General features: G+C 52.1%; 1 protein-coding gene across 1 annotated transcript in view; it reads right to left on the reverse strand.

Annotated features, from left to right (window-relative positions):
• The window catches only part of Mvb12b (multivesicular body subunit 12B), a 167315-nt gene that overhangs the window by 6403 nt on the left and 132941 nt on the right, over window positions 1-27971 (reverse strand). Inside the window, exons 8-9 of the mRNA XM_013513279.1 lie at window positions 14039-14094; window positions 11343-11402 (exon numbers count right to left, since the gene is read on the reverse strand). Of these exons, the coding sequence (XP_013368733.1) occupies window positions 11343-11402; window positions 14039-14094 (116 nt within the window). The remainder of the gene's footprint in view (window positions 1-11342; window positions 11403-14038; window positions 14095-27971) is intronic.

Consider the following 27971-nt stretch of genomic DNA (forward strand, 5'->3'; position numbering starts at 1 on the left):
GGGGTGGTGCCACGTTCAGAGGGTGATGGGGTGGGGGCTGAGCGGCAGAAACCGCAGCCGGTGAGGGTCACGGGGCTGTGGACAGACCGGGCAGCAGAGGCCGGCCGGCGCTGCGGTGATCTCAGGGCCAGCAGGACAGGGTGCAGAGGCCTGGCCCGGTGGGGACAGGTGGGGGGCTGAGGAAGAGCCTGGTTGGAGTGAGAAACGTGGGGGCGGGCTTGGGCAGGCTGAGGGAGCAGGGCCGGTATCTGCTCGCCCACCCTCCTCCCCTGGGCCCCCTGAGTGTGCCGCCCCCCACTCCCAGGCATGGCCTGGGCCTGCCCCCAACCTGCTGTCTTTGTCTTCTGCTTCTAAGTTCTCAGAGCCTCAGCGTCTCGCGCATAGCGCGACCGTCTGGAAATGTCCTGTTCCCCGAGAAGCCTGTGTCCTCCCAGCTGGCTGCCGGAGCTCAGTCCTCCCAGAGGAGAGTGGCAGGGCCATGCTGGATGGCGGGGCCTGAGCCCTGCTTTGCTGGGAATGCACCAGGCTGTTCTTGTTGTTGTTGTGCTGTTGTTGTTGTGCTGTTGTTTTGACAGGGTCTTGCTATATAGCTTAGTCTGAACTTCTGACCCTCCTGTCTCGGCCTCCTAGTATCTGGGACGACAGGAATTTGTGACCACGCCTAGCTGGCCCAGTTGGTTTTTAGAATGGTTTTCAGCTTCCTCAGGCGCTAGGGCTCAGCAGGCATGGGAACCTGTGCTTTAACAAGGTAAATTCGCTCAACAGTCAGGTTTAGAAACCCCTGGATATGTCCACTGCCAGGCAAGTGCGGGGCAGGCAGACGGCAGGGCAGGGAAGGTGACTCTGGCCTGGGTCTTCTCGATTTTCCCCACGGACTCCTACTTCCCTGCCAGGATGTCGGCTTCCCAGAGCCACAGAAGATGGGATCAAAAGCGGGGAGCCAGGTTGGCAGGTGGTGGTGGGTGCTGCAATGCTCTGGAGCTAAGAATACTTCATTCAACATCCTCACTTAGGGCGACAACTGTCAGCAGGGTCTGCAGCTCAGGGCTCATGATCCCTGGGGTCTCTAAGAAGGTGACGAGAGTGGCAGGACCTGCTAGTCCCCAGTCCCCAGTCCCCGCAATATGGAGACAGAATCCTCACTCCCTTCCCGGTGCAGGGCAGGAAACTGGGTCCACGAGAGGCTAAGCCTCCTGACCAAGGCCACGAGGGGCACCTTGAGCCACCCTCCGGGTCACCCGGGACGCAGAGGCTGGGTGAGGGCCCTGCTGGCTCCAGAGCCTCCTCTTTCAGTTTACTTCATGCCACCCCTCAAGTTCCCTGGGCAGGAACCACACGACGGGGCGCTGCTTGTCCCCACCCCACAGTGCGGCCCAGTGAGGAGCTGGATGAGCTCAGGAGCGCCCGTGCGGCGGCCCTGCCCTCTGCGAGGGCCCCTCCAGCTGTCTCTGCCCAGCCGAGCTTGGCAGCGGCCCCCTCCACACCACTTCCTGCCCCGAGTCCAGGCCGCCCGAGGACGGCCACGCCGAGGGACACCTGCTGCCCTTCTCCAGCCGCTCCCTGTGCTCAGGCCCAAGACAGACCGAGTCTCTGAGGGGACCTCAGCTCACAAAGCCCCTGTCTTCCAGCACAGGGATGAAGTGACAGGGAGCGGGTGAGGGAGCCGAGCCGGAGCCCCCACCCGCTGTGAGGCCACAGGGGCCTCTTCTGGGTGGCCTCTCGGATCCCCACCCTCTCTCTGCCGTGCAGCCCTCGCACCTCCGTGCCTCGCGGAGTGCTGTCCTGTCTGTCCGGAGCACACTTCTCCCTGAGTGCCGAAGTCCTACTTGTCCTTTATAACCCAGCTAAAGGGGCCTTTGTTCTGGGAAGCACCCCGTTCCCCGGGGCTCCGCAGGCTCAAGGTGGCCATGGTGTCTCAGCCATCTCTGCAGCTCCAGGAGGGCATGGTCCAGAGTAGTTGGATGGAAGGAAGGAAGGATGGATGGCGGATGGATGAGTGGATGATGGGTGGGTAGACAGATGGAAGGATGGATGGAAGGTTGGATGGTGGATGGATGAGTGGATGATGGGTGGGTGGACAGATGGAAGGAGGGAAGGATGGGTGGGAAAGCGATGGGTAGGTGTGGACAGGCCAGGCGCTGGGCACGGTTTAACACACAGGAGAGATGGCAACTAGTTTGGCAGTCTGGCTCTTGGACCAGTCCCTCTGATTTTCAGTCCTCTGTGGCAGATCATGGGCCTGGGCCCTGGGTCCTCCGAGCAGGACAGAGGCATGGCCCTGTCCCGCGGTGTAGCGGCTCACGCGTGGCAAATCCCAAGCGGGGTGCCTGCCCCCGCCGCACGCCCTCTTCCCCGTGGACGGTGAACTGCGATCCCGCAGAGCGTGCGCAGGCTGCAGACTGACACGGTGCCCGCCTGAGTGGCGCTTAAAGCAGCCACCAACACTGAAAGGTTGCCGGACTGCTTCGAAGGCCAACATTTACCCAGGCTTTGTTGAAAGAAGGCGCAGCTGCAGAGCCTCGTTCCCGCAAAGCAAACCGTCAGCCTGTGCCAGGTGAGCGGAGCCCGCCTCCTCCAGAGAGACGCACGCTTCCGGTTTGCCACAGACCCCGCCCAGCAGACGGCCACGGGCTGCGGCAGCACCTGTGGGCGAGTGTGGCCGGTGACGGGGACACGGTATACAAGAAGGAGCAATAGTTCCTGTTCCCCTGACTGTTACAGGAGAACGAAAGCTTGAGAAGACCACCGATGGCAAGAAAAAGGGAGAAAGCCCGGGTGGTGGCAGGACCGGAGCCTGCTGCACATCCTGCTCCGGGCCCCTCCTTCGCTGCACCCCGTGCCTGCCTACAGGGTCAGCCGCCTGCTCAGGGGGCTGCAGCAGGGCTGTGGGTGGGCAGAGGCCTCTGTGGCTGAAAGAACAGCACAGCTGTGCCACCACGCAGGTGGTCCAGCCTCCCGCAGTCAGCCGGCGTTTCAGAATCCACCTGCGCGTCACCTAAAGAGTGGGTATCTGAACCGGGTGTGGTGGCGCATGCCTGTAGTCCCAGCACTCTGGGAAGCTGAGGCAGGAAGACTGCAAGTTCAAACTCAGCCTGGGCAACTGCGGGAGACCCTGTCTCAAAATAAAAAAAGGGCTGGAAATGTAGCTCAGGGGGATGGCCCTGAGTTCAACCTCCATTACTGAAAAACAAAGTGGGTATCCTGATTCCCTTCTCCTAGATCACTGGTAGAAAATATCTAAACAAGGCTGAGCCGTGGGAGGCTCTGGGAAGGTGCCCCCCAATTCTTTACCTTTATGCTCATCTGTTACGTACACGGCCCCCAACCTTCTGCTTGCTGGTATTCTGGGGTGTTACCTTATTTAACATGTGCTGGAGGCGGAATTCCACACATTGTGAGACAAAGGTAGGAAAGTCCTTCCGTGAAGGACTGGCAAAAGCCCAGACATTCACCTTGACTTTGATTTCTCACGGGCAGGTGTTTAGTTCAGGACTGGAATAGGCGGGCGATTCTGTCTGGCCTGCATCTCCTCCGCTTCCCTGCATTTCCATGCCCTCCGCGGGCTCAGCCTGCGAATCTGGCGGTGGCCACTTGGGCAATGCTCTGCCGGCAGAACCCAAAGGGCAGTGGAGCTGGGGCCCCCCGGGCTCTCAGAGTTAGGGACCCTGTGGATGCGGTGCGCCATGTGACGGGTGTCTCTGCAGATGGTCAGAGGCATTTATCAACAGCCACCATTCACTTCTAATTAAAACATGCAGGAAAACAGAAAAAGATGGCCAATTCCTGAGCACAGTAACAAGGAAAGAGGACATGCATGTATACAGCAAGCCCAAATGTAGCAACAACTCGACATCAGAAACTTCCATTGAAGACTCGGGTATGAGCAGGAGGCCGGGAAAGGGCAGGAGACCGAGGGTGCAGCTGCTTGCCTGGGGAGCCCCAGAAATCCATCCCAAACAGCACAGGAAGGCAGCAAGACAGCCAGCTCCAGAACAGTGAACAAAAGCCAGCAGCTTCGACACAAAAACACCGAACGTGAAGGCGGAGCCCACAGAAAAACGTGCCGGAGCTGTCCAGGAAACCGCCTGCCCTGCCGAGGGATGCCCGGGGACCTGGGTAAACAGGCACACCTGTCCCGAGAGGGGGACGCTCCCAGGACACGTCACCCACCCCTCTCTCAGTCAGCGCGGTTCCAAATAAAGTTGCACGGGGGAGGTTTTAGACCCTCCCCCGCCCAAGATCCTGAAGGTCAGCTGGAAGAATAATCAGGTCACTGCAACTAGGAAACCTGGGGAAAAAGAACTGACCCTACTACGTACAAAAGCTTATTATGGAGTGAAAAGATTCAAAACTGCTAATCACATAAGAAGAGAGCAGGACAGAGTGAAGAGAAACCTCCACTGACCCAGTTCCATGTGGGAATGTCCAATGAAGAGCCCACTGCAAAATCAGGGAAGAAAAACGAACCTGAAGAAAACTAGCATTGTAGGATCAAACACAGCTGGTTCTAGATCTTTCTTGTTCATATGTTTCAGAGGGATTAAAGAGGTGGAAAGCATTTAACATTTTAATATATTAAAATATCAAAATATAAAAGATTGGGGTGTTGAGATGCGTGCCTGTAATTGTAGCACTGAAGGAAGCTAAGGCAGGAGGATTACAAGTTCAAGTCCCACCTGGGCAACTTAGCCCTTATCTCAAAATTTAAAAAAGTGCTGGAGATACAGCCCAGTGTGAAAGCCCTCGTTGAATCTCCAGTACCCCCCCCCCCCACACAAACCTGGGTGGATGTTTTTGTAATCTAAGAATGATACGGAAACCAGACCACAATATTAAGAGGAAGACAAAATTGCTACAAAAATGTGAAACTTTTGTACAGTAGCACATCCCAGTAATTAACGTGAAAGGTGAAAGACAAAGTGGAATTGTGTGTGTCCATGTATTTGAATATATTATTGAGAAAAATCTGCCATCTTGAAAGAGCCTTAACGTGAACTTAAAAAGCTAAACTCTAGTGGACACTGTCTTTCCTTCCCTCCCATTTCCTGGAGCACAAACAGGACAGAGACCAGCCGCGCACAGACACGTGAACAGACGTTCTGCTCGAGAAGGCGGGGACGCAACTGCCGAACATTAGGGACATCGGAGATGCTTAGAGCCCGGATGTGGAGAAAGCACCGCCTGCGCCTCTGGAGCGGTCTCAAAGGAGGCATCCCGTTTAGCAGGCAAAAAGGGTAACAACGCTGATTCTCCTGCAGAAAGAGGCACAAAGGCACACACACACAAGGAGGCAGGCTGTGCTGTGTTCTGACGAATAAACAACTCAAAAGCCAGTCAACAGGGGACTGGTAGTGGTAATTGTGTATTTTATTTGTAGTGCTGGGGATTGAATTTAGGGCACTGCATTAAACTATAGCTACACTGCCAGCTCTTCTTTTATTTGTTGAGACAGTGTTGTGCTAAACTGTTAAGATGCCCATGCTGGACTAATTTGTGATCCTCCTGCCTCAGCCTCCCGAAGTGCCAGGATTACAGGCGTATACCACCTGTACTTAAACATTTGTTCTAAATTGACAAGTCTGAATTATGTATATTTGTGAGGTATGATGTGATGCTTTGCTCTATGTAAATATCATAGAAAGAGTCAGTCTCATTAACAGACCCAGCACCTCACCAATACCTCATGTCTTTGTGGTGGGAATGTCAGGAGTCTGTTTTTGGCCAGAATGATCTCAGGCCCATGTGAGAGAGCTGGAAGGTTTCGGGTGGTAGCTCTTTGTCTTTAATACACAAAAGGGGAGCAGAACAGATTCGTACCTGCTGATTTAACTGACTTTTACCTCATGAGTAAAGCAGGCAGATGTCTTTCCCCAAATATTTCAGGTTCCTGACCGAAAAATAAAGCAATCAAAAGGACACTGCATGGTGAGGAAAGTTGAATTTCAAGCGAAGACAGTTTCCTATTGCAGTTTGAGGCCCGACCACTAGATGGTGCAAAGGGACCACAGATTGCGGGGCTGCAACCTAGCCCTCCGAGAAATTTGTTCACATTAATAAGCACAACGAAAGCTTTCCAAAAGTAGAAAGAATGAACAATTGTGTTGGGATCTGAACATTTTGCTTTTATAAAATTGGGACTCTGCCATTTCATTACCAATATAAAAATCTTCTTTCTTTTTTCCTGCAGGATGTAGACCCGCGTCTACCCTAACCTCATATATTTGAAGAGGCCCAGGCAAAGCCGACCTCCTAAAGTGGAATTTCAAAATTCTTCTTACCTCTTGCTGCCAAATGTATTTTCATTAATTTCACCTCAATGTCGTGACGTAAATGCTAGTGGAATCGGCCCCAAGCTAAATAAGCAATAAGCCCCATTTTTCAACACACAAACACATAAAGATGTCAGCTCAAACTGTTTACTAATTAACACTTAAAAAGACACAAATTAGATATGCGTGGCTAAGAGCAATTATAATCAAGACGAATTTCTCTAGTCATTTGGGAACTGAAAAAAAATGCCTAATTGCTGGAACCAATGTTTTAAAAACTGAAATCACGCCAGTTAGCAAATATGTTCATTTAAAGAACATTCCACGTGACTACACTCTGGAGGATTGACTACAAACAGGAGAACAAGGAAAATATTTAGGTATAAAATTAAAATTTTAAGCTCCCTTAGATTTATAACTTCTTCATTAAATGTCTGCAAACAGCAGCCCATAAAAACCTGTAGCAATTAAGTGGTTAAATGAACTGCCTCCCTTGTCAACTTTAAGGGAGTGATTAATATTAGATCGTCCCTTTACTAATCAGACGCTCCCTCCTCTCCCAGACTCCCAGTCCAATGAAAATGGAGGCCGGCTGCTCCCCAGGAAGCGAGGTAGGCTAATGAGCTCTTCCATCGGCCTCGTTTTTGAAGGTGTGCACCCTGGTTTTGGGGTGAGAAGGCGGCTTCGCGTGGCTCCCCGCTGCCCGGTGCAGTTCACCCCGGGACTGGCGGAGGTACCGGTGCACGTGGTCAAGGCCGCAGCCTCCTGGGCCGTGGGCAAGTGGCGGGAGGACCGGGCAGGCCGGCGGGATGGAGGCCCGGGGCGGTACGGCGGGTGGTGGGAGAAGAGGGTAAGCGGGAACCGAGGCGCAGGATTATTTGCGAGGCTGCCGCCTGGACGCAGAGCTAGGGCGCCCACCCTGGCTGCGAGGGGGAATCCATCAGATGGAGAAATGGAGCCACTGCTTACAAGGGAAATAAAGAGCGGCGGAGACGGGGAATATTTATACGCCCGTCTTCTCACTCCGAGAGGAGCCGCTTCATCACCCGGCTGCCTGCGGAATTGGAGCAGCTTCTCCGCTGCAGCTGGGGCGGGGACGGCGAGGGCTTCACTGGGCCCCTCGCTGCCCTCCTGCAGAGCAGAACGCTGCTGCCTGGTCCCAGGGGGACAGGCCAGAAAACCCTCAGCCCCTCCCGCGGTGAGGAGAGCCGGGCGGGCGGGACTAATTCACACGCATCCCGCGCGGACACAAGGCCCCAGCTCTGCGTGCTGGCTGCGCTGGGCGGCAGGGATGGCGGCTGCTTTCGGGTTTGCCTTCACTCACGAATCGCGGCGTCCTCCATCCCCCACCCACGCCACTGGGTACGTCCGATTTCTGCTCTTTCCAGTGACTTTTTCTTTTTTCCCAAAATCTGCTTAAGGACCCGGCAGAGACGCCTGGCACATGCGCTGGGACCTCGGGCCTGCACTCCAGCGTGCGCGAGGGGCGATGACAATGTGTCCCGGGGCCAGGCCTACGTGGCGGACTTGGCGCCCTGCAGCCTGCAGACCGGGGCCTGTGTCCTGTCCCCCACACCACCGCCCCTCTGCCATCCGCACGTCCACAGACACCCGCCCCACACTGAGATGCCAGCCAGCGCGCGTCCCCACTTCCTGCTCTCGGAGTCCCTGACCGCCAGCACTGAGCGTCACACTCCTTTGAGCTCATGACCGGTGACCGCCAGCTGCTCGGCGCCAGGCGGCTCCGTGTGTGCAGGCTGTGTGGACGCCGAGGCTGCAGGCTGGTGCGTGCTGGTGTGGAGTTCATCTGAGGCTCTTCCGCTCAGGTCCCTCGCCCACCATGCTCACAGAGGACCTGGGCAGGGGTTCCTGAGGCCAAGAGGGGGACACAGGGACTCAGCAGGGTGGCAGGAAAGCAACTAGCCCTGACACGGACAGACAGAAGGACGCGCTGGCTTCAGCGTCGGGCGGTGGTCTTTGCTTTCAAGCTGGGGCCCCGCCGAGTGGGCGGGCTGTGGATCATTCAGCCGGGACCATGCTCATGCCTCTTGGTGGCAACTTTCCTGTTGGGGATTCTGGCAGCTCACTCAGCTCCTTGAGTACGAGTTTCTCCTGCAGGTGTGGACACCACTTCCGCCCACGGGGACGCACTTCCGCCCTCGGGGACGCACCTGCCCGGGGCGGAGCAGCCTCTCCTGACACGGAGCTCTCCTGCCTTGCAAAAGAAACCTGGGGGGATCTGGGAGGTGTCTGGGATCATGAGCCTGTGCCCTGAACCCCAAAGCACTGTCTCACCTTTCTTACTCTTTATTTTTGGGTTTGGTTTAATGGTGTGTAAAATGAAAAGGTTTGCAGTTAGCAAAGCAAATTTCTAAGCCAAGATCCTGGGACCCCTCTCCAAAGGTAAATGGACTCACTTAGAATGGAAAAGAACAAAATACTGTAAAAAAGAACTCATCCCCACCCACGAAATATTTGGTCTGATTCGGGGGACACCCTGCCTGTTCCAGGTCCAACACATAGAGGTAGCTGCAGAAGCGCCTCCTCTTCAGGTCTCTGACTCCTACAAGCAGCTCTGAACTGAAGTCGGGAGCTAAAAGGGCAGTTCCGGGTTTATTTATGAGGCAGTCCTCTGAGGTTGCCGTAGGGAAGGAGCTACTCACAGGGTGTGGCTACCAAGACACTGTTCACCATCAGATGTGTACAGATGGCTGCCGTAGGCTGCCTTTACATTCTTGATCACGTGAAAAATTCCAGGGCATCTCCTGCTGCAGTGACATGTAGTTTCACATCCTGTGGAACCTTCTCACCTCTATTTTCCCAATTTACTTTAAAAGCAACTTTAATTTACTTCAATATTGAACACTGACCTGTTCATTTTTACTGATCACTAAAATGAGAACAGCGAGGCTTGGTCGGGGGATGGGGGGTGATGTTCCTCGGTCACCTCAGAGGGCGGTGGACCTGCTGAAGGGCAATGGATGGATGCCGTGTCATGCCCTAATTTGTGGCCAGGGAGACCAGGCGTGGTGATGATGACCGTGACCACGGCTGCAGCAGCGACTGCGGCAGCACCCCTCTGTGCTGTACACAGCTGTCTCAACCCATAAATATTGTGGGATTAAGGGTTTTTACTACTACTTTGATTTTACACTAAAGAAACCGAGGCCCTGAAAGGTCAAGCAGAGGAGCTGAAGCCCAGGCACTGTCCTCAGATCTCTCTCCCCACCTGGCCTTTTGCCTCCGGGCAGCCACACCCTGACTCCGGGCACCTGACATTGAGACAATGTGTGCTGATGGGACCTCCAACCAGACTTTAGTCCTCCGAGTGGGAAAGAGAACCAAGGTCGCCCTTGTTCCTGCCATATACCCTGGCCCTGCACTGGGCCTCCTCCCCAGGCTCCTGCTCCCAGCAACTCAAAGGCCCAGTCAGGGCTGGAACCCAAGTTAGCTGGCCTCCCAAGCCCCTCTGTTCCCATGGCTCCAGAGCCCCCGTGCAGGGCCGTAAGGACAGACTTAGGTCTCGAGCCTGCGTGGGCAGGTTTCCTAAAACTGTGCCTCCAGGACTTTCAGTTTCTGTCCCATAGAATAGGAAGGAACGAGGCCCCTGCGATCAGCTTGGGGTAAGGACCAGTGACAAGGTACACAAAGCCCATGGCCCAGAGCTGTGCACGGAGCAGGAGCTTACGTAAAGATGCAGTTGTCACAGCACACAAGTGAGCTCATGGTGAGGACTGCAGCTCAGAAAGCTTGATGCTGGGGTGGCCACGCCCTTCCTCCCAATATCAGACCCTGGTGATGGGAGACTGTGGCTGTCAGCCCTTCCCTAGCCTGCACGGTCAACGTCCAAAAAACACCCCTTGGGGGTTGGTTCTACTGTTATCCCTGCTCTCAATACAGAGGCGTGCTGACTAACCCCACGCCCCAAGCATGAATTTGGTCTTTAACAATCCAAGGCCAGAGCCCTGATTTCCCACCTGCAGCTGGAGCAGGCCACCTTCCAGGGCCTTCCCCACACAGCCGCCAGGCTCTAGGCTCCTGGGACCTGTGCAGAGGTGACACAAGCAGGTCGCCTCAGCGCCACCCTCCGCTACCTTGCTTTGAACAAGGGCAGATGTGAAAGTCTATGTGCACTTACATTTCTAAGGTTGCAGCCCCAGACATCTCCCCCACTAAGTTACTACAAAAAACACCCCAGAAACTATAGATGGCAATCAGGTTGGTTTTTGTGATTTACTGAAAATCAAAGACAAAGGGGGAGTTTTTTGTCTTATTTTTGCTATGACAGCTTTGGAAATTTGTTGTACTACATTGATTCAATTTTCCTTGATTTCAGCCATCTTTCAATAATGCAACCTGCTTCTGCTAGCTGGGTACACAAGAGAAAACCCCAAGGAACTGAGAATATTGAAATGGTTCTACCATTTCCATCTTTCAGACAAATGTTCCTCTCCGAGGAGAGCTGGCTGCAGCACGTGACTGTTTAACAACCTTCTATACATAAAAGACGACACGCGCTCCAGTGCTATCTTAGAAGACGCAGACACTCCTGGCAGATCCGACTTCTAGTTTGATTCCATCATCTTAACCTTGTGTCTTCAGAGTTCTCTGGACACTGATCCTGGATGTCTTTTTTTATAGGGACATGCCCAAGCTCCCACAAACCAGGCTGCCAAGTGGGTCTGACTCACCCAGTTTGTACAAGGTGCCCTGACCCACCCTCTACGTCACATCAAGGTCTGACCACTTCCCCCAAGACCCTCCTGCTGGGAAATCATAAAACCTTGTGCCTGTCCCCAACCTCCCCCTTTGCTGAGCTGGGCCATTTTTAGAAAATGAAATAGAACTGATTGTTCCATGTGCCACTTAAAACCTTCTGACTTAGAGAAGATGAGATGTTGGTTGTATTCGACTGGAAGTAATAAAAGCATGAAAAATGAGTTACTTTTTCTAAGAAATAAATTTGAGTGAAGATTTTTTTTTTCCCCCAGAAGGGCACCCTATCTCTCTGCTGGTCCTGGACGCAGATTCTGACCTAGGCCCACCTACCACCACTCTGAGCAGCTCACTTACCTCCTTTTCAATCTCTGCTAGAGATTTGATGGTGATTCCCAAAAGATCAAAGGGCTGCATCTGGAAATACAATCAAGTCACCCTTTTAAATGGCCAGAAAACCCTCTTTTTATATTTGCTTCTATTCATGGCAATAGTGAAATCTCAAACCATCCTGTGGGAACCGGCATCTCCCCACCCGCTTCCACAGGAACCTGTCACCGTGACTGTAGTCACTGGTGAGGGTACAGGGAAGAGTGACAAAGAGCATGGCGGCCGCCAGTGGCACCGAGCCCTTGTCCTGGGGGGCCACTGCTCGGTCATGTCTGTGGCACCCAGGAGGGCGATGACAGTCACTGTGGGTGATCAGCTTCACCTCTCTCCCATTGCTGCCACAAGCAAGCGAGGGCAAGGTTTGCTCCTTGGTGCTGGAACTGTGGGATGGGAAGTGTCACCAGGGGCCAAGCTGACCACTGTGTCTACAGGGTGTCTAAGGGGTTCCAGGAGCCTGTGTAGGCAGAGAAGGAGCTAAGGGAACTCCGGGTCTTTGAAAATGCACCTGAATGAAGCAACTGCCCATCAGTTACCATTTGTGACACCAGTGGTGGTGAGAAATAACACTGCATCTGAATGGGTGGGCCTCCCTCCCTCCCTCCCTCCCTCCCTCCCTTTTCGTAGTACTGGAGATCAAACCCAGGGAATTACATCAAGCTACAATCGTTTTGTGTTTGAGACAGGCTGAGGCCAAATCACTAAATTGCCTGGGCTGGGCTTGAACTTGTGATCCTCTTGCCTCCACCTCCCAGAGTGCTGGGATTAAAAGTATGCACCACCATGTCTAACTTCTAACGGTGTGTGTATATTTCTATAATAGCACAAATATGAGGACCTTTCTTTGCAAATGTTTCCTTTGCAAATGTTTCCATAAAAAGCCAAATACACAGGCAGTGCGAGCTGGATGGAGGCCCATGTGGCTGGGCTGAAACACAGAGGAGCCCTGGTCTGAGCCCCTGTGGGCACACATTAGGTCTACATTTCCAAAAGGGCAAGTGGCCCAGCCTCTTGGGCCCGGGTCAGCAGCTGGCAGCCTGGGATGAGCAGGTGGAACCCGAGAGGTGGTTCTGACCTGCAGCAGCCCAGCGGTGGGCACGGAGCTAGTGCCTGCACTAGCGTTTCCAGCAAGAGGCCAGCTGGAGTCTAAGGACCTGGATTCAAAACCAGGCTCCTTGCGATGCAGCTGCAGGGTAAGCCACTGCAGCGCTTACCTGCCCGTTAGCTGGTTAGCGGGTTAAAGAGCTGCCTGGGCGGGCCTCCTGGCTGGGCACTGGGGCACTAAAGGAGAGAAGTGCTTGGAAGGGCTCGAGCTGGGCTTGGCCTGAGTCCGTGGCCTCGAGCACTTGCTGAGTAGGCAGCAGCACATTTGCGAGGGCAATCTTGGGACAGGGCCACCAAATTAGGCACTGCACTCCCAAGGCTGCTCTGCCAGTAGCCACAAAACAGTTTGGCTCTCTTCGTGCTGCCAGCCCGAGGGGCAGGAGCATGGGGCCACCTGCCCGTGCTGCCCGGATCCAGCAGAGGTCCAGCTGTTGCATCATTAGGCTCTAACTACGCCACTAAACTTTCCCAATTGGAGCTGGGGAGCAGGGCAGAGCTGCCTCTCCCAGGGAGCTGGCGGGAGAGGTGCCAGGATCTCCATGGCAACGCAGCCAAGTGGAGTCTGCGGAAGTTACTCAAGCTCCGCATGTCACGTCAGGAGCATTTTTCAAGATTAAGCTGCTTACCAGAAGGGTTCAGAGGAGGCCTATTATATTTCATGAAAATGGAAACTACAGATCAGGTCAAATCATAAGCAGGGTGGTTTTAAACTGGGTCCAAGAAAAACACTGAAGGGGTCTCTAGCTTGTGCCCAAACTGAGGCCTTCATGTTACTCAAAGCAATCTTCTGCAGAAAGGATAAAATGCCAGGAACAAATTTTCTGAGCTAGTGTGGGCCAGGCCTACGCACTGAGGGAGGGCCACTGCCATCCTGGGGTGTAGGCTCTGAGAGGTGTCCCAGCAGGGCCACTTGGGGTCTGCAACCCAGCACAGGGCCCTGAGTGTGGCAGGTGGCTCTTGTGGTCCGATCCTGGCCTCTAGTCCAGGCCAGCTCACTCAGCCCCTCTGTGCAGCTTGGTGGGCTCATGTGTATGGTGGGGTCAGTGCAGCCAGAGACCTGCAGCCAGGGCCCCCGCACGGCCACAGAGTCCTCTGAGCCACAAAACCGGATGCAGCAATGGCAACAGGAAAATGGGACTGCCTCCTTGTGGCAAGACAGTGTCATTGTTAAATAAAGAAGAATGAGAATGACGAAGCTGAACTTGAGAAACAGAGACTTCACAACCAGTGAAGTGGAATTCAGCATGATGGTGGAAACAACAGGTCAGGCTGCATGTGAGCCAGTCCACCCGTCCGTCTCACTCCCCACCAGGTCTCACTGCTCTTTTCTTCCACTTCTCAAGCACCTACGGACCCAGAGGTGGGCACGACCCCTCCCCACAGCACTCTGGAGTCACAGTCATCGGATTGCGGGGTTCAGGTCTCGAGGGGGGAGAGAGGCAAAGATGATTCCCCTGGGAAGGGCACTGTGAGATACCCACAGCTGTCTGCATGCATGGAAACCGAGGTGAAGGAACTTCAGGCTGCAGGTGGCAGGAGGGGTGATCTTGCATAAAACTTACACTTTCTGGAACACACGAAAACTTCTCTGAGATCATAAAAGGCACACCATCCATCGCTGCAAAAGGAGAAAGGAGAGAAAATGGCACTGAAGACATTATCAATGTCCCACAAGACATCAACACAGAGAGTACAAGTGAGTCCCTGGCTGGAGCCAGGTAACACCCAGAGCGAGGAGTGGGGGCCCTGGGGTGACAGTAGGCACCCATCTCTAGGGATCACAACCTATGAAGGAGACAGGTGCCTCTGTGCCCTCCTACACCAGGCAGGTGTGGCTCTGGGACCAGCGAAGGGCTGGGTTTAGAAAGCCACCCGCCCCACCCGTGCGTCTGGCCGCCTGGCTGGAAGTGGTAGGAGCCCACACAGCTGACAGCAGGAAGGAGATGACACAGGCAGGAGGAGTGGGCCGCGCCCCGCGAGGAAGCGGTGGTGGCAAGTCCATCAGACACTCTGAGCTGAGCAGGGCATCCTTCCTGGGTTGAAGGGGAGGGATGGGGAATCCTGAGTTCTGGGACTCAGGCTGCCTGGGTCTGAGTTCCAGCTGGGACTTCTGATGAGCAGCTAAGTCCCTTGCCCAGGAAGATGGTGCTGTGAGTCAAGGACTGCAGTTACAGTGCCTGCCCAGCCCCATGGGTGGAGATGAGACACAGCAGTCACTGTCACTGACTGTCACCATTCCAGGGCTTCAGGGCTGACTCGAGCCTTGAGTCTGCTTGACTTTAACAGGACACGATGGGAAGGGTATGAATTGGGTACCCAGTGAAGCTGGAAGCCAGGTGTCTCAGGGGTTCCTTTTCCACAGAGCCCCTCCTTTCCCCATCTACAGCATCCCCAGGCTGTCACTATCAAAGAGAAAAGTGTGACCAGGAGCCTGTCTCCCTGAGCACTCTCGCTCTGCTAATCACAGTGTCAGAGGGGGCTCTGCAGGCACGATGGTGCTGGAGGTCTTGCCATAGGTGAGGCAAGGCCACCTCTGCCAATAGACTCAAGGCCTGCAAAGCGTGGTCTCTGGAACCCAAGATCTGGGTTCTCCATTAGGACTTTGTACCCCTAAACTCAGCCTCGCGGTCCTTTGTGGGGAATCAGCAGCCCTGAGGTGGGGGTGTGGGCGAGCCTGCAGGGTGCTGACTCTGTGGTAAGCTGTGGGTTTAGGAAGGAGAGGGGCACGGCCCTCGCAGCCTGAGGGAGTGGGTTCCAGGAAGTGACAGTCTTTGCTTCCCCATGTCTTTTAGAATCAAGACTTCCCGGGCCTCTAAGTACTGGACAGTCTTTCAATTTGAGGGCACGAGAGCAGCAGAGGCAGGAAGGGGCAGAGCAAGAGGGAAGAAGGGGAAGGAGAAAGTGCCGGTCGCATTCTTCTGGGTCAGCAAAGATGAACCAGAGGGCTGATTTTAAACCATGACTGATTTCAGAGAAGGAAAACAAAGCCTCCTTTGGTGGTCTGAAGAGAAAGAGGGCACGGGTGCCACTGCGGCTGTGCTGGGGACCCCTGGGGAAGGCCGCTGGCTTCAGTGTGGCCACCAGGCTCCCAGAGACACCTGCAGGCAGGGCCCCGCACCCTGCTGTCAACGGCCCGGAAGAGAAGCATCTGAACCCTGCAGCAGTGTGCGGGGCACTTCTCCAGAAGCGGGGTGGCAAAATGTCCTTATACTCCATGCATTCAAACATACTCCTGGCTGCTGAGCACCTACGCGGGATGCTTATTTACAGCTGAAGTAAGTCTGTGAGTAAAGGATCCTTGGGAAGCCACAGCCTTCCAGACAGGGACAGAGCCACGTCCCACCCAGTGTCTCGGGAGACACCAAGTGCCCGATGTGGGCTACGAGGGGACACTTAGCCCGGCAACGTGTATGAACGCTCTGAACTCGGACCCTGCCCGTGCTGCTGCCAGGCCAGGCGTGCCACATGTATTCCACTCCTGCTCACTCTGCAGATTGGGAAGCTAAGGCTCCAAGAGGTCAGAGCCTGCCAAGGTCATGCAGGTAAGAGGCAGTGACCCCAAAGCCCTAACTTGTAAAGCTTGGATACTGATAGCAATAACGTATATGTATGATAGATGTATTTAGGACGCGGAATCTGTAAGCGACACTTCCTTACACTGCACCCCATTTCAGAGGCCCTCTCTGCCACTGGGAGCCGGAAGGAAAGGGACGCATGCACAGCTACTGTTCTAGCCTGCTCTGAGCTGGCATTGGGGGCTCCTTCCTGTGCCCCTCCAGGGGCGGAGCCCCTTTAGGCCATCTGAGGACCCTGGGGAGCTCTAGGCCATGGTCAGCCCAGGGTGAGCAATTCGAAGGGTTTGCATCAGGTCCAATTTCCACGCTCAGAAAGGCCCTAAGGTAATTTCTTCACAGAAAAATTTATTGAGGTGCTAACAGGGGAGAAGATGGAAGTGATCAGTATGGGACATCCCTGCTGTGCTAGAAGGAAGGGAAGAGCATTCCCAACACTGTCTGAGAAGCAAGAGGCAGTGTGGGGGTAGCCTCCAGGATGCTGGCAGCTGACATACTCCTGCCTGGGCCAGGAGCAGAGGTGACAGGAACTGCCTGGACCCCAGCCTGGGTACAAGGAGTTGTCTGGGAAAAGCGTCAGAACTGGAGCCCTGGGTACACATATGACTGCTCTATCCCAGAGCTCACGACATAGGGTGCCCAGTCCTACGCTCCTCATATTCTTTTAGAAAATAGATTTGCAACAGTCTCACAGGAGAGAAAGCTGAGAGGAACAGGACTCTTACTGACATGGGAGGCTCTTAGAAGCAACAAAAGTCACCAGGAGGCGCAGTCAGCATTTGCTAGTAAACACGGTGACCTGCCAGCCAAACTTCATTTAAAAATCTAGTACATCAAAGCTTATGGTAGCCGGAAAGCACATGAGTTATAGCAAAGCATTTTGACAAAATTTTTCATGTTATCCATGTGGACAAGATGGATAAATACGGCTGGAAAACATTAAGGTTTGGAGGATCCCTAACTGTGGACTGTTGAGATGGGGATTAACAGAGTGATGTTAAGCCTGAGTGACCTCTCTGAATGGTACCCAGGACATCCACCACCTAAACAAAGACACACACAAGATGCTTTGCTGATGCCTGCTGTCAGGGAGCCTATGAGGATAGTCTAACCACTGGATCACAGGGAAATCTGATAACAGTCTTGAAACACCGGGGTCCTGGGCTGTGTGAATGGATGGAGTCCACAGAGGTCAAAGTGATGTCCTGAAGCTTAGGTCCAAAATTCGCCTACATTAGGCACCGTGGAAGACGTGTGGAATAACACAAGGAGAAAGGAACAGAAGGCTTGGTTATACTCGAATAAGTCAGTAATGCAGTTTGATTACTAAAAAAGGGGTGTGTGTGGGCCATCACAAAGGCCATAGTGCCATGTTCCTGGTGCCAGAACTCACAGGGTCACCCTGGGAGCCCGGATGGTCAGGGGACCTGAAGGAAGAAGAGAAGCAGTCATCAGGCCGGATGCCCCAGGAAGGTACCATCCTGCCCACTGTTTTTCACTGTGCCCGGCACCCCCCAGAGCCCAGAGCAGTGCATGTCTGGTGCAAAGCAGAGGGGCCTTCTCAGGTAAGATCTGCAGTGAGCATAAGCAAATGTCACACAGTTTTGCTGGCTGTCATGCAAAAGAGGTAGACAGATTCCCACGGTTCGGGGCAGACTTCTTTCTCTGGGAAGGGGTACCACGCAGGGGGATAAGTAGAGCCACTGGCCAGGGTCCAGGCAGGTGGCCACTGGTCGGGCAGCCAGTGCAGGATCTCATCTGTGGGAATGCTAAATCCCCTTTTAATTCCATAACATCTATTTCTGCTCTCTTATCTGGGCAGCCTTTCCATATTTAAAAATATCCAGAGGTTTCCTAAACATAATTCTTAAAATCAATGGCACATATTTTTCATGTGTTCCCAAAGACTGTGCATAAATCATCTCTACCCTGGCTTCTCATGGGGAGCGTTCACCTCCTTCCTCTCTCTCTCCCTGGTCGGAGCGGGCTTTTCTCTACTCCTCCTCCACAGCTGAGACCCTGTGGTCATGGCTCTACCAGCCGGCCTTTCACTGACCCCGCTCAGGGCGGCACACTGCTCGGTGACCTGGTGACAGGCAGCCAGGTCCAGAGTGTACAAGGTCACCCTGGCCTGCCCTGCCACTCAGCAGGAGTTGGGAGGGGTCCTTTTCTTGCTGAGAAGTCCCTGTGGCCTTGTCCAGGCCCTGTGGCCTCCAGGGTGATATTATAAAGACTCTCCAAGTCTAGGAAGGGAAAGAAATGCTGGCCTTGCCCAGCTCTACCAAAGAGAAACAGGAAGGAAAACCCACATTTGTTGCCCACATACTAGGTTGTGAATCTGCAGCAAATGACTGAACCTTCAGTGTTACCCTTTGCCAGGAATATGCAAGACACGGAAGGTTGGCGGAGTTACACAGCTTGGCCAGTGCTGGGGCAGTGGACTGTGGCGGGGAGGGCATTTGGCAGATCTGTTTTCATTCCCACCCAGAGAGCCCAGGCTACTTTGCTTCTCTGAGCCCGCACTGTCCTATCAGTAAAGACACAGAATTAGGAGCAGAGACGAAGTGCTGGGAGTGCGGGGATGGCTGCCTGGAGAACCGGGTTTCAGAGACCAAAAGCCATGTACTGGGCAGGTTTCCTTTCAGTACCAGCCAGTGATTTTTTTTTTTAAATTTTAAATTTTGGTGGCAGTTTTAACAAAATACTGATCCACGATACCGAGCAACATCCAGAGATGAAAGCAAGGATGTGCCGCAGGCTCTGTAGCGCAATTAGCATTCTCCTAAACAAACGAGCTTCAACAGAGCTGTAATTAAGCAGGCCTGTAATTAAGTATATGCCCTTTATCATAACGATCATGCTTAAAAATGGCACGATGCATGCAACTCTGTTATTAATGCTGTAATCCCAAACTGAAGTGCGACTACATGGAAATCAGCGTGTCAGGCCTGTCACCGGAGTGTTTGTAAAATACATTAAAGAAAAAAACCAGAAAACAATGAGCTCATTCAACTGTTCTTTTTACAATCAGGCACTACAAGTCAAGAGGATTGTGCATGCTTACGATTCGATTCGGCAACGTTTAAACAAATAAAGCTCTCATCTGCTACTATATTAAGCCCACCCCCTACTTTAAAGGGGGACATGGTTTTTTGTTTTTTTTTTTTTCCTAGCTGACCTGAATACCTGTCTGTTGTTCTTAAGGAAGCAAGCCCAATTTGCATGCTGCATTTGTTGGGACATAAAATTGGATTCCTGCTCTCACAGATAGCTCTGCCATGAATCTGTAGGAACTGTGTCTGGCTACGGGATGGGATTGCAGCTCCCAGCCCTCCCTTCCTGTGAGAACTGTAATTTTACCTGCCAAGGCAGTCCCCAGAGCTGTCCCTTGATTCTGCCTCTACACACACCCTCAGGCTTGCTCCAGCTCTGCACAAACCCACCAGTGACCAGTTCCCAAGGGCTCTGAACCTAGGGCTCCCCACCACCCCGCCAACTACGTCCTGTGCTGACGTCTCAACACACAGGGCGAGAAAATACTCCCATCCACACATGGATTTAATTTCAACATGTTTGATTAAAAAAGTCATAAAAATCAGGCAGTAAAAATGTAAAAATTTAAAAGCAGCCTCCATTACCAGCATCTCAACTGTCATCTGCTCACAGCCACCGGGTGGTGTTAAGTGAACCCAAGTCACAGCACCTTCAAAGTACACGCGGACCGTGCTGCACCACATGGCTTATTGGCAGGTAGTCATTTTCGGAATAAAATTAAATGTGGCTAGAATGCTAGGAGGCCTTTAATTCTGTGTACCAGCTCTAGGCTCGAAGCTGTAAATAACCAGCAAGCCCAACCCTTTCTTCCCCTCTTTCCTGGAGCGTTTTGAAAGTCCTGTACAATTTGTGATGGGAAAAATGCCAACAACTCAAGATCTCAAGGCCATTTCTCAAAACTCATTTGCAAACCAAAACATGGAGGCTGCTCTGTGCTTTCACTTTGGGGATATTCCTTGGAAGATATTTGTAGACGCCTCCAGAGCTGTCTGCCCAGTGACATTCCAATTGAGTTTACATAAGGCCAACAACTTCCTTCCAGATCCCTGAAGTAATTGTTTGCCATGTTATTCATAAGCCAAAAGGGGTGATTTATCAGCCACGGCCAGCGCCTCCTGAGCCCCACGTGAGAGGTAGCATCGTCGGGGGGAAGGCGCGTGGGCACACGGTCAGAGACGTTCACCAAGGCAAGCTCAGCTGTTTGTAAGTCGTGTAGCCTTGGCCGAGTCACTTAACCTCTGAGTCAGATTTTCATCTGTCACACGAGGATAATCATGCCCGTTCTCTGGCACTGAAGGGGGAACGAGACGGCAGATGTGAAAGGGCTAAGCAGAGCCCACCATACTGCAGGCCCTTGAGATGTGATCTTCTGACTCCAAGCAGCTCACTGCTGCTTCCAGGCCCACCTCTGACCAGTGAGCAAGGCAGAAGTATGAGCTCCCTGGGTCCTGCTTTCCTCAGCTGCAGGAGGAAGGAGACAGGACTGCCTGGATTGCTAGGAAGTTTCAATGAGATAAAAACTAAGTTCTGTGTATAAACTGAGTGCTGATAACTGTTGGGCATTATTATTATTAATATTACGCTTACTATTCTGGCTGTACAGAGGAAAACGTGCTTCTGTGGTAAACTCTGCGTTACAGGAAAGCCTACGTGCAACCATATTATGGCACGTGTTCTAACCCATGTGCTTTGACTCCTAGTCCAAAGGCTTCAGGGGTCTTGAAAGCAGCACTTGCCAAGGGGTGACTCACTGGGTCCCCGGTCATGGGCCTCCCTGGCGCCCATCACTCCTCAGTTAGTGTCAAGCTGAGTCTGGACTATTTGGTGTCCTCTGGGAAGGAGCCCCCAAAACAAAGTGAAGAAAACCTCCTCTGAGGAGTCAGGAGGTTAATAAAATAAAGGTGTCTCCACCCTACAAATGAACATTCTCTGAAGTTCTGTTTGGCACCAGCACTCTGGGTCACACACTCAAATGCCCGCGGCTCCCATCTCTACCCAGAATGCTAACAGTCACCGTTCCCTTAGTCACAGGGTACCTCATCTCTCCACACCCCTGTACCCTAAGCCCTCTGACCACTTCCTCAAAACAAGCCCCTGCAGGGGCTGGGGATTTAACTCAGCGGCACAGTGCCTGCTTGGCAAGCGCAAGGTCGTGAGTTTGATTCCTGGTACTGGAAGAAAAAACAAAAACAAAAAACAAAACAAAACAAGCCCCTGCAGACCACCTGGGCGGGGGTGGGGGTGGGGAGGACAGAGGACCACAGGCCACACCCAGGACAATCTAGAAATAGCCTGTATTAGTCAGCTTTTTGCCACTGTGACCAAGTACCTCTCAGGTACAACTACAGGAGGAAAGGCTTGTTTTGGCTTACTGTTTCAGAAATTTCAGTCCATGGTCAGCTGGCTTCCAGGCAGAAATATGAAGGAAGGGTGTGCAGCAGGAACCCTGTTCACCTCAAGGCAGCCATGAAGCAGAGACAGAGACAGAAACAGAGAGACAGAGAGAGACAGACACAGAGAGAAAGAAGCAGGAGATAGCACGAAACCTTCAAAGCCAGGCAATAAGCCCTGTCTCCTAGTAAGCCTGTGGTGGGTTAACTAATGGTTAACACCCAGATGAACTGAGTCAGCATGGTGCTGGGTACGGAAAGCCCACTCGAGGATTGTTGCCAACAGCACAAAAAGAACTGGAGGGGAAGATGGTGCGCTGTTGATTCTCCTGGAGAAGCTTGTCGTGCTGGCTTTTCTGATATGAACTTGGCTGTTCTCGTTGTTGAAGGAGCTTGGGTTCTTGCTGTCTCTAAGTATGGCTGCAGTTCTTTTCCGGGAGCTTTGGGCCTTACTTTGAGCATCACTTCCTGGCTCCAGTGCAGATCTCAGTCTGCTGGTACAGATCGTTCACCTCGCTGGCACAGACTTTCTAGCTTCCATCACTGACCTCTGAGCCTTCCCAGTGCAGATCCTTGATACAGACTTGCATGAGACATTGTCATGGGCTCTAGTTCTTCAGTTGGATTTGTAGAGGACATGGCTATGGGCTCTAGGTCTTCAACTGGATTTGTGCAGGACATTGCCATGGGAGCCAGGCCTCAGCTGGATTCTTTGGGTCTCTAGCGCATGGACAGATCTCCCACACTCTTTTTGCATTTGACTCTTTGGGTAAATATTATAAAACAATCCTATAAAGTATGTGTCCTGTATTAAGTTGTTTCCCTTGTAAACCCTGATTATGACAAAGCCCATTTAGCTATGGACTGATTATCATGACCAGAGCTACCGTGACCTCTACCTCCAATCATTGCTGTTCTGGGATCAAGCCCTCATCACAGGAGTCTTTGGGAGGAACTTTGTATTTAAACCATAACAAGTGCCAACCAAAACATTCTCAACCCTTTAGAGAAAAACTTGCTTAGCATGCTCAAGGTTCTGGGTTCTATATGTACTGCAAAAGAAAAAGGGTTTCAAACTTTCTAAATATTTAATGGCTGGGGAAGAGTCCATTTTGCTCAAGGTAATGATAAATTCAACCCAGGGACAAACAGGGACAAAGTGTTCACACCCGCTAAAGGTGAAGAAGAGCAGTTGTTAGAAATAATGGGAAGACCAGAATGAGGAATCAGCGCAAACTTGGTTTTAATGAGTAGATGTAGACAGCTGTGTATTTACACAGAGATAGGTGTGCATATGCATGCACGTGTATGTTTGTACGGCAACATACATGATCACATGTTTCTCTCCGCAAAGGCCCTAGAACAGTCACACCTGACACACAGTGAGTCAGACTTGGAACCCGGACTGTGGTGCCAAGCATCTGCCACAGAAACGCTTCTTTGGAGAAATGGCTGCTGATTCAGGGCTGGCCGGGAAAGAAAGGCCAGGAAGGTCTTCCTGTGCCAGACAGTGAAGATGTCTGCAAAGAATCACAGGAGCACAGCGGGACGAGACAGGAGCCAGCCTGAAGGAGCGCCCCCCAGATCAATATGGAACAATCTGAGCATCAAAATAATTGATGATGGTAATGAGTAAGAAGCTGTTTGTCCGCAGCAATATAAGTAAGGAGACAAATAAACTGGGTACAAGGGAAAGCTCCACCTTCCTGTCAAATACCAACCCATACATGCGGAAGGGATGGTGGAGTAAGTGGTAAGACTCAAAGGATGATGAAACTGGTGGTGAAAGTTAGATGAGGAACAAGCTATTCATATCGTCTTAAAGTATCTTCCACAAAGTATTTATTAATTATGGAGGGAAAAATAGTAATTTTCAGTGAAGAAACTCTCTTCAACTGGGTGACCCAAGCTAACCACCAATCCCGGGTCAGGGCAGCAGCATGGAGCTCCCAGAAAGAGCACAGCGGCAGCCACAACACACAACACGAATCTCATCACTGAGCAAGAGCAGGGCAGCCTGAACTGAGGATGCTATACAAGGTGCAAGCTACTGAGGTGTAGAAGAGAAACAGTTCCTGCACACCCTACTCATGACAGTCCCAGGAAAGGTGACTTACATTAAAATTATCTCAAATTTGACTTCCCACTACAGCCAGAGGCACGCAGTGCGTGTGTGCACGCATGCATGTGGGCACATTCCTGCATGTCTACCCTCGGCCACGCATGTCGCCGTGGCCACCCAGGACCATGCAGTCCAGTTGGGCTGGCCAGAACACGGTGAGCACCTGCTGACCCACAGAACCAGGAGGATTACAAATGTTGGCTGCTTTTAGCCTGAAGTCTTAGGGTGGTTTGTCAGGGAGCAAAACACTCCTGGAGGCACTGCATCTTTGGGAAGACATGTGGCTGGATTTCCAGTAGTACCTCGGTTCACAAACTTAATTCTTTCCATGATTCAGGGCACAGAACTTGAATTTGAATTGTGGAAAGATTGAAGTTGGTCAACCAAGGTACCACTGTGTATCCAGAAACTGCTGCCTTCTTTGCATCTTTCTTTACTTAGTGAGTCTTTTATGGGGCTGATTATCCTAGAGGCGACGCAAGGACCCAGAAGAAGAAGGCATGCAAACATCCCGTGTGTAGCTAGGATCATCATCACCAGGTGGTGCGACACGAGCTCAGGAAGACTTTCTTGACTGGTTGCTAGAAGGAGCTGCGTTCCATGTGCCCCCACCCCAGCACCTACCACTGTGCATCGACAGCTGTGTGATAAGGCTGTGTCACCAGCTGCTAGACAGTGCCTAGCATACAGTGTGCACCCGCAAATGACTGCTGAACAAATAACGACGAGAAGAGGCCTGGCTCGTCTGTTGGGGCCCAGAGGCTGGGTCAGTCATCTCAGGATCTCCAGGTGTAAGTACAAGGGTTGGGCTAGCTGGGCATTGTGGCACACATCTGTAATCCCAGCCCTCTGCGAGGCTGAGGAGGAAGGATTGCAAGTTCGAGCCTAGCCCAGGAAACTTAGTGAGACCTTGTCACAAAATAAAATGAAAAGGTGGGGATGTTGCTCAGTGCAAAGGCCCTGGGTCAAATGCTTGTTAACACACACACACACACACACACACACACACACACACACACAATTGGGCTAGACCCATGGCGGTCATCCTGGTGCTCATCTGGTGAGTTTTAGAAGATCGCTGCTGTCTGCTGGTGTCATTTAACTGGGGTTACTGATTTAAGTGCTCTGAGGGTGAGCTCTGGGCCTATCATTATTTCAAAGCTCCCAGGAAATTTTATGCAACTAGGTTTGAGAAGTCCCAGGCTGGATGAGGTCTAAGATCCATCTCTGGCATTTTCAGTCTCACTGCAGCAGGGGTCACCATGAGGATTACATACAGACTGGTGCCTGGGGAACCTGGTTAAAACCCCAGAGAATGCAATGTACGAAGTCCACAGAGTTGACCATTTCGAGGTTTCTGTAATACTCATCCAGATCCCATTACAGAGGCTTCTCAAAAGTATGGTACAAAGGAAATTAGCGGGTCCTGGGTCAGGTGCCCTCCCTTTCCACCCTGGGCCCAACAGTCAGAAGAGATGGCATCCCAGACCTGCTGGAGCTCTGGGCTGATGTCACCCCTTGCTCTGGGGCACAGGCATCAGAAAGGGTCTGTCCACGGGGAGAAGAGGGGCCCAGGGCACCCAGACATTCTCACCTAAACCTCTGATGGCCCGTGAGGGACCATCATCCCATCCTACCAAGACGGGGCTGGACTTTAGAAGGAAGGGACTTGTCAGGACCACAGAGCTCAGAAGTGATGGTTTTCTAAGTCCACTGCTGCCCACATTTGAAGGGTGGGGTGCTAACGTCTCCCTACGTGACGTGAAGAAGCAGTCATCTAAAGATGGGAGTAGAACACATTTATTCTCCAAGGGTGGAACTGTGTTCCATGGAGTGAAGAGGTGTTGGGAGGGGGCACACAGTAGCCTCTGGGTGCTCTGGGTGGGCACCCTTTGTGGCCAGACACACAACCCCACCCTGGCCACCTCCGTGCACTCCACACAGACCTTACTGCACCAGCTCTTTCTTGAGACACTTAGCTCTTTCCTAAAGTTCACTTGGTGACATCTAAAAGCCACAGCGTGGCTCTGATGAGCAGAGCTCAACCTAGCTTCATACAGAGATAGCCCACATTCCATCTCCCCTAAGACTGGCCCTTCAAGCCCCCAGCTGACCCAGTTCTCATTTCCTAATGAGTCACACATTCTGGGCCATATGCCCCATTCCCCGCCACAGGTTCAACCTAGAGGGCCATTCTCAGCTGCTCACGGCTCCTGAAACCAGTGGAAAAGGTGTCCCTCTGGACACCTCCCAAGCTGCCACTTACTGGTCTCCCTGGGCTGTGCTCAAACCATCTACTCAATGTTCTCATTACGAGGACCATGAAGGAGCCCATTCCCTGGCACTGAGGGAACTCTCGATGGCCAATGCACAGAGAAAAGCCCTAAAGTCTTCAAAACAGAAGAAACCTCTGTTTTGTAACAGAAATTATTTAGGAGTCCATGACAGAGGGACAATCTAATGCCTTCTTGCCGGACTGGCGATTTCATTATTCATTTATCTGTCCAAGGACTTTAGCAATAAAAGGGTAGACCTGAATATTGTACAAATGAGAAAGGAATTGTCTTTTTATGAATTTTAGTTAAGATTTGAAAAAGGCTGTAATGAAATGAAAAACAGAAGATTCAGATGTGCCATGTTGGTACCACAGCACCAAGATCTTCTGATGCTGACGACAGAGCGTGTTCCCCAGCACCTGGGGCTCCGGCCCATGCTCTGAGAGCCCTGAGGATGAAAGTTTCAGGGCTGAGGCCGGAGTCCTAGGCTGAAGCTGAACCCTCCAGGGGTGGCTACCGAGGGAGAAGCTGTCTGAGAGGACGACCCCAGACTCCTCTTTTCTTTAGACCCCAAGAGATTCCAAAGGCCAGTCATAGGTGGCCATGGTGGTGCATGCCTGTAATTCCAGCACTCTGAGAGGCTGAGGAGGAAGATCACAAGTTCAAGGCCAGCCTGGGAAAGGTAGCAAGACCCTTTTCAAGCTATATAGCTGAGCTTGTATATAGCTCAGTGAGAAAGCCCTGGGTTCAATCCCCAGAGCTGAAGAAAGCAGAAAAAAAAAAAAAAAAAAAGGCCAGCCAGAGTGACAGACAGGCACACACCATGTCAGAGTGACCTGCTGAAGGTGTGGCCTCAGTCTAAACCCAACTTACATTTCATGGAGGACAGTACTTCTCGAGTACATTCAAACCAGGTCACTATTTACCAACAAAATTCAATTTGGGGAGGAAAAAAGGCATTTCTATGTCACATATTTTCCCTTCTTCACAGGAGACTCAAATACGGACCCCAGTTCCAGCCCAAGCCCTGGCCAGCCTATCCCCATCATAGCTGGGCTCGAAGGACCTGATCAGGCGCAGACACTGATGGTCCTTGTGGCGTGGATGTGGAAGGACAGAAGATCTGCGTATAAACACTCGTGGCTGGGACAAGGCCAGGGGCACCGAGTGCCACACCCCCACGGAGGCAGAATTTCCCAGCACCGTTTCCGCGGGAAAGGGCTCCTCTTGGAAGCACTACAAGGCACAGCCACCTTCCCCACACTGTGCGCCAGTGCACAAGCTCTCCAGGTTGTGGTGACAGGGATGAAAGCGCAGCTTGAGGCAGAACCGATGACGGAAGTGACATCCACTTTGATTTGGAAATACCAGGGAGTGCGCTGCCTTCTATCTAGCTGCCGTGTCTCTGAAGTACAATGCCGTAAATCACCCTGGTTTCAGATTTAATATTAACCTTTAAAGGGCATGCCACAAAAAAAATGTATCCTCTAAATATTGGTTGTTAGTTCACTTTGTAGGTCTTTCAGGGAAAATAGGTGCGAGGCTGCCACCGTCTCTGACTGCACCTGTCACGTACATCTCCTGCCACCTGACAGTAATTCCAAGGGAACACAGCAGTTCCACGAGTGAACAATTCAGCCAGCCACTCCAGCCGAGGCCCAAGTGCAGCCGTGAGACTTAATAATAGAGCCTGCGAGTGTGACTCTAATTTCTAGAGCTGATGAACTTACAGAGGCGATATGAGCAGAAATAATGAGCAGAGATGACAAAGAATTTTAATCCAAGGTTCTTTGAACTATCCAGTATAATAAGTACTTGTTCCTTTCTACAACGGGCATATAAAAGAGAAATCTAAATAATAATTGCTGTAATTATCTTGAAAAATATGCAGAGATTAATGGTGATTATGAAAATCTGTATAATTGTTCTCTGAAATCATCACCGAGCAAGTGGTATCTTGAAATGGCCACGGCCAGGGAACTTCTGACACTGAACGCCAGGTGGGTGCGGAAATGTGACACTTTGGCTCTCTTTCTGTAAAATATTACCCTGCATTTATGAATCCCCTGGTCTGTGTTTTA

Source organism: Chinchilla lanigera, unplaced genomic scaffold (genome assembly GCF_000276665.1).
Source record: "Chinchilla lanigera isolate Chin_1 unplaced genomic scaffold, ChiLan1.0 scaffold00018, whole genome shotgun sequence".
In the NCBI taxonomy this organism is placed as follows: domain Eukaryota; kingdom Metazoa; phylum Chordata; class Mammalia; order Rodentia; family Chinchillidae; genus Chinchilla; species Chinchilla lanigera.